This window comes from Nematostella vectensis, chromosome 2, assembly GCF_932526225.1.
Source record: "Nematostella vectensis chromosome 2, jaNemVect1.1, whole genome shotgun sequence".
Classification (NCBI taxonomy): domain Eukaryota; kingdom Metazoa; phylum Cnidaria; class Anthozoa; order Actiniaria; family Edwardsiidae; genus Nematostella; species Nematostella vectensis.
Window position 1 is genome coordinate 5,151,153 of NC_064035.1, and position 13,571 is coordinate 5,164,723.

General features: G+C 40.0%; 2 protein-coding genes across 3 annotated transcripts; one reads left to right on the forward strand and one right to left on the reverse strand.

Moving 5' to 3' along the window:
• Positions 1-48: 48 nt before the first annotated feature.
• Positions 49-3,241, reverse strand: LOC5505663 (calaxin). The gene is made up of 7 exons (XM_001626383.3): positions 3,082-3,241; positions 2,842-2,979; positions 1,936-2,040; positions 1,501-1,586; positions 843-908; positions 411-515; positions 49-283 (listed from the first exon to the last, which is right to left on the reverse strand). The coding sequence occupies exons 1-7, from the start codon at positions 3,146-3,148 to the stop codon at positions 191-193; spliced, it is 660 nt and encodes a 219-aa protein (XP_001626433.1). The 5' UTR covers positions 3,149-3,241; the 3' UTR covers positions 49-190.
• A 202-nt stretch (positions 3,242-3,443) lies between these two features.
• Positions 3,444-11,104, forward strand: LOC5505662 (glycylpeptide N-tetradecanoyltransferase 2). Of its 2 annotated transcripts, XM_032374015.2 has the most exons (12): positions 3,444-3,902; positions 4,685-4,809; positions 5,591-5,682; positions 6,139-6,255; positions 6,519-6,689; positions 6,882-6,990; positions 7,108-7,179; positions 7,246-7,284; positions 7,354-7,413; positions 7,679-7,846; positions 9,821-9,958; positions 10,233-11,104. In XM_032374015.2, exons 1-12 carry the CDS (start codon positions 3,503-3,505, stop codon positions 10,251-10,253), a joined length of 1,512 nt encoding a protein of 503 aa, XP_032229906.1. In that variant the 5' UTR covers positions 3,444-3,502; the 3' UTR covers positions 10,254-11,104. The 2 variants fall into 2 exon arrangements, with proteins under 2 accessions (XP_032229906.1, XP_048579569.1); XM_048723612.1 differs by lacking the exon at positions 7,679-7,846.
• Positions 11,105-13,571: the final 2,467 nt, after the last annotated feature.

A 13,571-nucleotide genomic window follows, 5' to 3' on the forward strand; every position in this document is an offset into this window, starting at 1 on the left:
ATGTAAACGGATGATGGGGAAGTTATTATTCAACAGTAGAAGAATGGCAAGGGTTACCGTTCTATTTGTACTGATAATATATAGGCGAATTAAACAATATTTTACAAAAAGAAGCATTTTGCTATTTACAAATAATTCCTACTTTTTTTTAGGAATACAGGAATGTGTGTAATACTGTAATGCAATTTTTCTAAGTCTTGACAGTCTTGTTCTGTGGTTTGTACACGCTAGGACCACCAGCGGTCGACTTCTCCTTGAATTCAGATGAGAAGTTTTCCACACACTACAAAAGGAAGGATAGGTGATTACCAAACAAATAGGTAAGGGATTATTCATGGACGCCTCATCAATCCCTCTCATTTGGAATGAGAATGTAATCCCCCTGTACACTCTATCCTATGGATAATCACCTTCAAGCCTGGTAAACAACTTCCAAAAGCTTCCAGCAACAAAGGTTCCCTGACCACTGTTTTCTGAAAGTCTCCCCAGGATAGTCTGCCATCGTGGTCTTCATCCTAGCCAAGATTGAATAATATTTAAAAATCGCAATTTTGTTGATGTTTTATTGCAATATTGGCTAACATGGTTTTCATTCTATAGGTAAGATTTATTGACTATTCAGCAAATTATTGGCTAATCTGCCTTCTAGCTCCAATCAATCAGAATTTGATTATTAGTGTGATATATAAGGTAGAAGGTAGCTTATCAGTTGCCAAGAGTTCATAGAATAGTAAAAATTGCATCAAATAGATGGTTATATGATTTATTTCAACTCCCCACAGGACTTGAGTATATAATATAACAGTCTCTGATTTATTTCTTATAATTCTATTATCACTCACCATGAGTTTGAGTACAATATCACAAAGCTCCCTGATTCCTTCATCTGGGTCCTCTTCAGTGGGTTGCTATCAAATGAAGGATTTGTATGAAGCAGGTGATTTAGAATTCAGGTACTATTCAGGTACTGTGAATCATGTGAGGGGTCAATTAAATACAGTATGTAACTCAGCTAAAATTATGATGTGGTACATACCCAAAATTTCATATGTACAAAATTATCAGATAGTAACTTACCCCCTGAATTCCATACCATCCTGAATACAGTGACTATTTAACACTTTTACAAGTACAAAATTCACAACACATGGCTTCCAGATAGCACATTGTGGTATGGATAGAAATGTTTTCTCAATAAGGAAATCTTCTGATTCATGTTTATATAAAGTCTTCTAGCATTGGATGAAATGTTGAACCCCTAAACATATGAATGATGTACAGTATTCTATACATAAAACAAAGTTTTTCACACAAAAAAATCTGTTATGACAGACTAAATCCCCCAAATAAGTTGGTCCATATTTGTCATGCTTGTAATAACTGTGTAGTACCCCACATGGGATGGCATTTCAATGTTATTATAGTTTTGTGAGAAATAAGGGAGTTTGGGCATTACTGTATGTACTGTGAAGCTGAAGAATCCAAGTACGTTTCACCCACCTTTATAATTGCATTTTTAAGTAGGTGCATTATTTCTTCTTTGGAGATGAAGGCATCACTATTGAGATCATAAACATCAAAACAAACTGAAAAAAAAGAAACATAGACTTAGTGTAAAAACATAAGCATAAAAAAGCATTAACAAAAAAAGCTATTTTTGTCAGCAGGTAATACTTTTTGTTCCACCAAAGTATATATTGAATTGCTGAAGTACAAAGAAATGATTTGTACAAAGAAGTGATTTTAATTAGCCTGTTTTAGCTGTTTTGATGTACAAACTCCGGGGGATCAAATATAAAAAAAGCAAACCCAAGAGAGAGCTAATAAGGGAGGGGCAAGGAATGGCCCACTAAATGAGTTAACAACCTACTCCCTCACATTCAAAATCCTGGCTATTAGTCTGAAATAGTCATGTTCATAGTGATTAAAACTTACATTTTGTCTGTTCCTCCACAGTTCCTCTTAGGAATACAGACAGTCCAAGAATCCATTCATCCATATCAATACTACTGTCATTATTGGTATCAAATGCCTTGAACACTGATGAAAAAACACAATCAATTTCAGCAACATTGTTCTCATAATGTCCCCAAATTGTTTTGTGTGACTGGGCAGTAACCCAGTACCAAAGACCTAAACAACACACATTAGTTGTGGAGCAAAGATAAATAATATTTGGAGACTAAAGCTCCCAAGTCTCAGCCCCACACCCATCTTCCATGCATTTTGACACCTCTTTATTGTCTCAAGGGGTCTCTAAATGCAAAGAATTTATCATTGTAGGAGTGCATGCTTCTAAATAAAACAGGGCAAGTGGAGCTGGCCAAAAATGGTAGGGCTTAAGACAACCTTTGGGGCTAGATTTTCTGGTTGGATATGTCTTATATATAAGGAGGTCCAGGGGTATGTTCCTTGGAGAATTTTATGAGGTACCCAACTCCAGCCTTTTCTTGTCATAACCGGTCAACTGTATATATGTCATATCTGTATCTTAGTTTGACTGAGGACTGGATCTACGAAGTAGGTATACAAAACAGAGCTGCATTAAGCTGCATCGAATGCACTGAGTCTTAATTAAGTGATTGTACTGTGCTCCTGTTAAGTTGAGCACTGTTTTGGCTCCCAGTGAAGGGCACCCAATTGAATATATACATGTGCCTGTGTATCTAGATAATAATCACACCACAAGGAACACCTCTATAAAAAGGTATAATAAAATTGCTCAACCATAAACAAATCAGTTTTGAAGGAAACAGTTTGAAGTTATTGCTTAGGTCTCTCTAATGTACAGTAGTGGGTCATTTGAAGATTTAGTTTCTCTGCAAGTAATAATTAATATACCTCTGTCCATTAGAATGTCATCAGTCATACCAAACTTGTTATGCAGAATGTCTCGAAATTTATTCCTATCCATCTTCTCTTTTTGATTAGCACATTCAGAGAAGAGAGACAATAAATTGATAACTTCTGCTTTGCTGACTGCAACACAAACGAAATCAATAACAACAACGTTCGAGAACGCCTCACTGGAAAAGACCAAACAATATTTCATTAAAAAAGACTCGAAAACACTGAGCTTACAATGCGTTTTCCTGAATATTGACTCGGCGAGCTTCTCTTGGTTCTTTCTAGCGATAATACTAGCCATTTTGGCGAGCAAACAGTTCGAATCGAACCACGAAGTTCTCAACTCTAATCGGTTGCTAAGATGGTTGCTAATGCGGAGAGTCCACCTGTGACGTCAAATTAGTCACTAGTCTTCCTTGAAAACAAATACACAGGGAACCTGAACACTCTAAGTACATAAAACTTTATTTTACTTGAAATCATTTGGTTTATGGGTAAGTGCAAAACAAAACAAAAATAAACTTTCTTAGTATACCAAAATGACACAAAGGAAGCTGTATAAGAAAGCTAGCTATCTACCGACCCTCTCCTCCATAAACAGCTGTTCCATTTGGCCGCGAGAAAGCTGGACTCTGGTGAAAGGTTTCCGTGCAAGATGGCGGACACGCCGAGCGAAGAAACTGAACGTTCCTCTTGCGAAATCAGAGAAAGCAGTGCCCCGAAAGCTCCCCAGACTACCAGCAGGAATGGAGAACTTCCGAGGTCAGCTGAGGCAGTCGCTCAACCTGTAGCATCATCTGGCTCCAAGAAGAAAAAAAAGAAGAAGAAAAACAAGAAAGAGGGGTGTGAAGACGACCACCATGACCATTCAGCATGCGGAGGCCACCATGACCACAACGAGGATGGAAGCCAACAGCCAAGCCCTCAGCAGTTAAAAAACCTACAGAGGTACTTCGAGGTGCTTAGGCTCAACGAGGGTAAACCGGCAAAGACCACAGAGGAAGCGAAGAAGAAAACATATCAATTCTGGGATACTCAACCTGTCCCTAAAATTGGTGAGTCCCCAGTCGCAATTAATTGTCACTTTGTCAGGGTGCGAGTTGGGTTTAAATAGCAGTGTTATGTACATTACCAAGTTTGTTTAGAAGTACCCGATGTTCAGCTCTTAAAGCCTGCATTTCACTCAAACAACAACAGAATCCAATTCCTCTCATACTTTACTATTTATGTTTATAATACAAGATTTATATTCAAGGAAAAAACCTGTAAAAAAGGTTCTTTCTTTTCCCGATTTTTTTTATGGATTACAATGTAACCGATCAGAGATCTTGATGAGCCATCCAATGACATGCCTTGACAGATCAAGAAATGACATTGTGAACTAGCCAATGGCATGCTTTGATGGATGGATAAGTTTCAAAAGAAAAATAGCTAAAAAACACATTCATGAGCTAGCATGATATTACACATCCAAGTTATAAAAAGGAAATTACCCAGTACATTTTTTCAAGATGTTATGGATTTTACAGCTAGTGACTGAATAAAGCTGACAGTGTAAACTTTTAGTGTCACTGTTCGATGTCGTCCAACAACAGCAGATCTAAGAGAGGGGCTGCAAATCCTCGTTTGAAAGAAAAGAAATGCTTTAAATTTTTTGTGCTACAGTACAATCCACCCTGAATGAAATGTGTCCCCTGCATCACTATTAATTGTTTCTCGATAATGATTATAGTACCCTACTGGGATCCTATCACATGTTTTATTTACATGTATTATATCTGGAAGCTAGATAAAAGCATAAAATACAGTAGCACTGATTCTGTGATTATTATTAAAGACGATGAAGTGAAAGAGAGTGGCCCTATAGAAGACAACAAGTCAGTAGAGGAAATACGACCAGAGCCCTACAGTCTCCCTCAGGGTTTTGTCTGGAACACTATGGATATCGGAGACCCAGCTGTGGTATGTTGGCTTCCAATATGTACCTAAGGGGTGGGGTCAAGGGGGGAGGCAGAGTACTTATTGGAAGGGGTATTATTTTGTATACTGGGTAACAACCATTTCCAGGGAGAAGGATAGGGGGGGAGGGGTGGTGGCAGGGTGATTATTTAGATAGAACTAAGCAGTACCATTCCCAAATATTTAGTCATTTTTTATTCTTAATTCCTTAAAGCTGCATTGTCACCAGTTTACTTCTGGAGGGCCGGTGGAAACCTAAACGGATAAGAGAAAAAAGAATATATTAGAATCCATGATATTTAACAGGCCATCTGCTCTAAATTATCAGTCACATCCTCAACGAAACTTCCAATAGACATACTGCTTTTACAATTTTGAAATATTTTTCAAGTTTTCTGTTAAAAATCATTAGAGGTTGTCTTGCAATTAACCAGAAGTAAACTTAAGTCGATGCGGCTTTAAGTGTCACAGAGATCAATCATGAAAATTCTTGAGTCCATATGCTCCTGTATGCACACGCACTTTGTGGATTTTTTTTAGGAAAAAGCCTGCATACTCAAAATATGAGAGGGGAATACAGAAAAAAGAGCCGGCAATGACTAGAAAACAGCTGTCTTGGCAGCCAGCCGTCGCCGGCAGCTGGCCGCTATTTTGAAGTCTGTTTTTTGTTTTTGAAAGTGACAAAAAGATTAACCTATATAATATGATATACAGATGACACTGTACCTTGCAAGTGTTTTCCTGATCTTTTGTTTGACTGCTGTACTTCATGCTTCTTTTTAAGCTGAAGGAGCTTTACACATTGCTGAATGAGAATTATGTAGAAGATGATGACAACATGTTTAGGTTTGACTACTCATCTGAATTTCTACAATGGTGAGTATGTATATGTATATACTGTATATACCATGAATTCTTGTTTTAGACCTTATTCAGTTGTTTTATCTGCTGTCCCAGTTTTATTCACACTCCCTCAGGGTCCCCTGTGTTATACTGAATTATCCCCCTCCCCTAGTCCTTTCCATCTGTGGCCCCTGTTTAGTTTTGTCTTATGTCAACAGCCCCCTCCCCCTGGCTCTCGCTCGAGTCCCCTGTTTTATGCTGACCTTTGTACTGTATGTCCGCTCCTGTAAGCAGAGCCTTTTCCTGTGGACACAAACAAACGATAACGTAAAAGAACAGAGATGCGACATGGATAAGTGAACTGATAGAAGCAAACAGGATGAAAGCTCTGTTAGTGGGGTACCCTGTCCATCTTCCTCTAAGTCCCCTGATCTATGCTGACCCTCTTCCTATGCTGTCCCTTGTTCATACTGATTGTCATCCTTTCAGGGCACTCAAGCCTCCTGGTTGGAAGATGGACTGGCACTGTGGTGTCCGAGTGGCTTCTAATAACAAGCTGGTTGGGTTTATCAGTGCTATCCCAGCTCATATCAATGTTTATAATGAGTATGCTTTCATCTTTCTTGCCTACAGAGACATGCCAGCAGTGGGCTCCATGTTAAAGATGGGCCTGTCAGTACCACAGGCATTTGTAGTTTGTAGTTCTCTGCTCTAGGACAACTTGTTAACTGAATGAAAGCACCAGTTTGTTTATAATTTTGTTGTGAGGTTTTCTGTCTGCAATAAAAAGATGAATAGTAAATTGAAATTAGATGAATTGTTAATTGAAATAATTTTGATGGTTTTTTGGGATCACATTTCTATTGTAGGCCAAAGATGATGGTTGAGATTAATTTCCTGTGTGTGCACAAAAAGTTGCGATCAAAACGTGTTGCACCTGTATTGATTCGGGAGATTACAAGACGAGTGAACAAGGAGGGGATCTTCCAGGCGGTGTACACAGCTGGGGTAGTGCTGCCAAAGCCAGTGGCCTGTTGCAGGTACAGTAAGCAGGGATTGATACTGTATATTCATTTCTCAATAAAGCAGCCATCGACTGTCATTTCTCAGTTATTGTAGTTATTGTTACAGTCGTCATCTCTTAATGAAGCATAGACTAGTTAATTCTTTATTCCTTTTAAAACTAGATTCCAAAGGATTTACTTAAATGTACTTGTGTTCTTTTCTTAAAGGTACTGGCATCGCTCATTGAATCCAAAGAAACTAATTGATGTCAAGTTTTCACATCTGAGTCGTAACATGACGATGCAACGGACAGTGAAGCTGTATCGGCTCCCTGAGGTGAGGAGTAGGTTATGTATGTCACATACAAAATGCCATGCTCATTTCTATGAATCATATTCTATAAATCATATCTGAAAGTATCATACAGAAAATTAATATTCCTTTGCAAACCAGGCTCCTGAGACGAAAGGCATTGTGAAACTTTCTGAGGATGTCATGATGGAGGCATTCACAATAACGAAAGAGGCAAGTTGATGTCAGTTATAAATGCAGGGACAACCAGCTAATAATTCTTTTATCTGTTTTCTTTAGTATCTGAAGAAGTTTTCCCTTGCACCGAATTTTACAGAGGTAAAGTAGAGTTTAATTCTTCTCACATAGCACAAAACAGCTGCTAAATATATAATATTTTATTGACAGGAAGAGTTCCGGCATTGGTTTACACCAAGGAAGGGAATAATTGATTCTTATGTAGTACAGGTATGCAGTAACATAAAAAAATATGAATATTTCATTATGTGGTAGAGGAATGCATATTAGTAGTGTTTATAGTGGTGATGTTGTGGTATCATCTATCTACTGGTTCCAGAGACATAGCCAGGATTGAGGGGCTTTCGGGTGCACAGATGTAGGATTATACAAAAAGATAAAACGAATGTTTGATAGGAAACCCAACTCGTTGATTGCCAATGGGAGAGGAACATGCAACAGCAGAATAACTTACAGCATGCTATTGTTTTTTAAGGACGAGAATAAAAAAGTTACAGACATGATTAGTTTCTATACCCTTCCATCAACTATCATGCACCACCCAGTGCACAAGCAGCTGAAAGCAGCTTACTCCTTCTACAACATTAGCACCAGCACACCCCTGATCCAGCTGATGCAAGACGCCCTCATCCTTGCTAAACAAGTAAGGCAATCACATGACACTCAGATCACATGACACCCAGATCACATGACACTTTGATCACATGACACTCAGATCACATGACACTCGGATCACATGTCACCCAGATCACATGACACCCAAATCATGTGACACTCGGATCACATGACACTCAGATCACATGACACCCAGATCACATGACACTCAGATCACATGACACAGGGATCACATGACACTCAGACCACATGACACTCAGACCACATGACACTCGGATCACATGACACTCGGATCACATGACACTCGGATCACATGACACTCGGATCACATGACACTCGGATCACATGACACTCTGATCACATGACACTCGGATCACATGACACTCGGATCACATGACACTCGGATCACATGACACTCGGATCACATGACACTCGGATCACATGACACCCAGATCACATGACACTTTGATCACATGACACTCAGATCACATGTCACCCAGATCACATGACACCCAAATCATGTGACACTCGGATCACTCGGATCACATGGTTAAAGAAGAGAGCGAAGTGGCTCATATCGACAGCAAAGTCCACATCTGAGTCTGCCAGCACGATGACACCCACATCACATGACACTCAGATCACATAACACTCGGATCACATGACACTCGGATCACATGACACTCGGATCACATGACACCCAGATCACATGACACTCAGATCACATGACACTCGGATCACATGACACTCAGATCACATGACACCCAGATCACATGACACTCAGATCACATGACACTCGGATCACATGACACTTTGATCACATGACACTCAGATCACATGACACTCGGATCACATGTCACCCAGATCACATGACACCCAAATCATGTGACACTCGGTTCACATGACACTCAGATCACATGACACCCAGGTCACATGACACTCGGATCACATGACACTCGGATCACATGACACTCAGATCACATGACACTCAGATCACATGACACCCAGATCACATGACACTCAGATCACATGACACTCGGGTCACATGACACTCGGATCACATGACACTCGGATCACATGACACTCGGATCACATGACACTCGGATCACATGACACTCGGATCACATGACACTCGGATCACATGACACTCGGATCACATGACACTCGGATCACATGACACTCGGATCACATGACACTCAGATCACATGACACCCAGATCACATGACACCCAGATCACATGACACCCAGATCACGTGACACACAGATCACGTGACACTCAGATCACGTGACACTCAGATCACGTGACACTCAGATCACATGACACTCAGATCACATGACACCCAGATCACATGACACTCGGATCACATGACACTCGGATCACATGACACTCAGATCACATGACACACAGATCACATGACACACAGATCACATGACACTTAGATCTCATTTGACACTTGGATCACATGACACTCAGATCACATGACACTCAGATCACATGACACTCAGATCACATGACACACAGATCATGTGACACTCAGATCTCATTTGACACTTGGATCACATCCAACACTCAAAATAAGCCTGTTTACAGTCTAGGAACTGATTCTTTGATCTAAAATTCATCGGAAGTGTTGATTTGTTATATTGTACTCGCTTGTAAAAGGTAGCCTAACAACCCTTTATGTGTCAAAACCTATTCATCTGACTAAATAGTTTTGATAAAAAATCTTACAGTAAATGTCAAGAGAATGGACAATGATTGAAGCCTTGAGACAATGATAAAATCGTTCCGATGATCAGCACTTTCAAACAGACGTTTGTTGGTTACTTGAAGAATTTTAGTAGTTTAGACCTGGTCCTCTCTAATATCCTGAAAAAGAGTTTTTCTGTATTTTAAGATAAATCATTTAAAGAGAGCAAACAGGAAAATGCCCGGTACATGTTATGTATTATGAATAGACTACTGACTTAGTTATAATTCAGAATAAAATTTGTATTCCAGGATGACTTTGATGTTTTCAATGCTCTGGATTTAATGGACAATAAAGAGTTCTTGGAAAAGCTCAAGTTTGGCATTGGCGATGGAAATCTGCAGTATTACCTGTACAACTGGAAGTGCCCAGATATGAAGCCCCAACAGGTAGAGCTCATAATTAACTCAAAGTATACATAAAATACGGTATATATAATGTATGTTACTGTAGGAATATCATGATCATCAATTTAATCACTAAATTCCCCTCGTTAATGTATAGTGCTTTATAGGTGTTAAAATAGGCACATAAAGCGCTATAATAGGTTAGTTGTATGAAAGGTTTTTTTTTTATTGTTTAAATGATTTTAAAAAGAGCATTTGTTTTGCGGTTTCCTAATCTATTTATCTATTTGACAAAGAGGTGGCATTCTTTCCACAGATTGGTCTGGTCCTCCAGTAACGTGCGTAGCCCCCCTAGGATAGCCCCTAGGTTAGGATTTCAACAGTTCAGTCATCTTCAACAACGCGTGAGCAAGAGAGGATGAGAGAAACACTAAAGACAAGACCTTACAGACATGTGGAGTAGAAATTACCGCAGTATAAACCTGCAGAATGATGGGAAACTCACATCTAAGAAAAAAATGGCTAAGCCATTTATCAACCCTCCCCCATCTCACTTCACTCTTGTAAGATAGCCTTTAAGACACTTATTGTTGTTATCAAACTTTTACATATTTTTCAATGTTATAACCCGATTTATCATGCTAGACTTGTTACGATGGAAGAATATTTGAGAACTACCTGTTTGGCTAGCCTCGCAAACTCACTATGATACAAATATCTTATTCCTAACTTGGCTAGGTATTCTAAAATCACTTATGGCAATGTATATTATATATATATATATTATTTTAGTTTGAAAAGCATCAGAACGTACCAGTGCGACTCTCGCTACCGTGGCTACCAAGACAAAGTTTAAAGTTAGCCAGATACATGCGAGAGTGACGGTTTCCACAAACTTTAAAGCTGTCATGGGAATCAGGCAAGGGCGCGCTGCACGTTAATAGGAAACTTAAAAGAACCTGACCCAAAAATGCTTTCATGCTTAGCGCTCAACTCTAAGGTTACCCGTTTCTTTAGACCCAAATAACCATAGACAAGACATAGACAATCTTTTTTTAACAGCAAACTATGATCTGGTTTCAGCACACCCGTTTCCGTCTTTGCTAGACCGTGGAACTTGGAGTTTTCACGTTGTAGTTTGAAAGAAAACGGCTGAAATATATCAGACGGAGTGCAATTTAGAGTGTATTTCACGTTTCATTTTTCTCTTGTTTTCTGCCGTTGAGGTCGCCCTTGCATAAATTATCAACAACGGAAATGCTCATGACCGCATGTGCCTTATCTTATTCCTCGTGTTTATTGTTTTGTTATCATGTGAGCCGCTTGGATCAAGCTGCGAACATACTACAAAATAACCCCCCAACCCCCCCCTTTTTAGAATCCTATATTCGATATCTTACGTCTGCTCTGTTTGGCTTATCGGCGTTAGATGTTTTGTGGAATTCAGGGAATTAAAAATATTTTTTTTATAAACGTGACCTGTACACCAATGACCACCACACCCCCAGCCTTCCATTAACTGGTTCCTATTTGACTTGCTCTCCTAGAGAAACTAGGTGGGTGTGTTATGCTTGAGTTTGTAAGTGTGGGAAAGGCGACATTGGTTTATTGCTTTGCCTACCAAAGCGCGAACATCACTATCAACTTCTAAAAGTTTGTTGCTAGATTAGTTGTCATTAATGTAGCAGCCCGCTCCTAAGGTCTAACAGGATTGGCTGGATTACCTCATTGTTCTAATGTATTCCCGTTCTATTGTCTTGTTTCCCATTGTTTTGTCTGTGGTGTATTAATCCAATCAGGTAAAATCTTTTGAGAGCTGCTACACGACCCCAGTTTGTGTTTGTTTTTTTAATTTGTTTGTTTGTTTATGAGTTAAAACCGTGAGCCTTCACGGTTTCTTTGTCTTGTTATCAATCTTGAATGTCGTAGTAAACGTTATATCTCTGTGCCGTAGCAGGCCTCGAAATATTGGGGGGCACAAGACAGAAACATTAAGAAAATATTGGGGGGCACAGCCACGCCCTACTGGTCATTTCCTTATAATTTTTTTTTAAATATTGGGGGCATTTACCCCCAGTGCCTAGCCTGCACACAGGCGCTAGTGTGTGGGCCGAGCGAAAAGTTTGTTTGTGTGGGCAGTTTGTTGTGGACGCTTTACGACGTGCGAAGCTGGGCAGTTTGTTGTACGTCCGGGCGCTCGGGAAATCCGCTCGCGATAGCGAGGGGATTCTTGCCACAGGGCTCCTGAACACTCGCAAGGCTAAAAGTCCGATTCAGCACAAAGAGGAACACTCGCAAGGCTAAAAGTCCGATTCAGCACAAAGAGGAACACTCGCAAGGCTAAAAGTCCGATTCAGCACAAAGAGGAACACTCGAAAGGCTAAAAGTCCGATTCAGCACAAAGAGGAACACTCGAAAGGCTAAAAGTCCGATTCAGCACAAAGAGAGCCTGTTCGCAGGCTACCCAGTGCCCCACTCTCTGCTACAGCCCTGTATCTGTTTTGGATAAATACAAATTAAAATATCCGAAAGGGGATGAGCAGGGCTAAGCAATGCGGACTTGACCGTACAACGGACAATGGCGGTGAGCATAATGGAACAAGAGTGAGCAAGGATTAGGACTTGACCGAACAACTGAGAACAGGGGTGAGCAAGGGGAGCAAGAAATATGGAATGGTAACTGCTGAAGGGTGAAAAAAAAAAAACACTTCGAGTACATGGCGAGAATCGAACCTCGTCTAGATCCGGTAAAATGAGAAAAAATAGACCATACTTCCAGACATGCGCTGAAACACCGTATGGCAGCATGTAGCTTTACGGCTAAGCTGGAGATTTCGGCCCCAGCACCGCTATCTAGCGAACTGTACAACACAAGGGAACCTGAGGTACCCGCGCATTAATGGGGAGGCAATAACCAGGATCCCAGCCCTGTCTTAGTCGGTTACGCCACGCACAGCTCGCTGAGATGTACACTGAAAAATATCGGGGTCTTTTTCACGCTTGTGTCTCTTGGGAATAGGTGTGTTGCTATAGTAATGTAGTAATGTCGTCATCATGTGCAGCACACTACGACCTAGGTCTACATTGCTGCCTTTAGCCTTTGTACTTCTTTGTCCAGTCGCGCACGTGCATATGATATCTCTTGTGCCCAGAAAAAAAAACAAGCTACATTGATGTTTTTGTGTTCTTAGATTTTAGAAAATACTGTGATTAAACCTCTCGTAAGCTACTCTCCTCGAATTCCTTAGGAGCGTTTCAGATTCTAGGGTCCATATTTTCCTTAACAGGCATCGGGCGTGAGGGTCTCCCACGCTGTAACGACGCACTTTGTTATAAAAAAAAAAGCTATGGAACTTTGTTATACTATCAATAAATGTTTTTACAGACAGCTTTGTTATGTTTAGTCGCTACAGGGGCTCATTAGTAAGCTTATGTACTAATGAAGTACTTATGTTTCCCTTGTCGCGATTATTGTTTACAATGTAGGTTCTGGGCAAAGAAATGGTGTTGGATTAACAAAAATAAGACAGTAATATTCAGGCAAATTTTACAAACTTCTTTATATCAGAAACAACTTTTCGTTTTATTTATTTTTTCGTCGTATTCCCCGGAATTTGCCTTTCTGTAGGGTCTAGCGTATTTGGTTTTCCTGTGT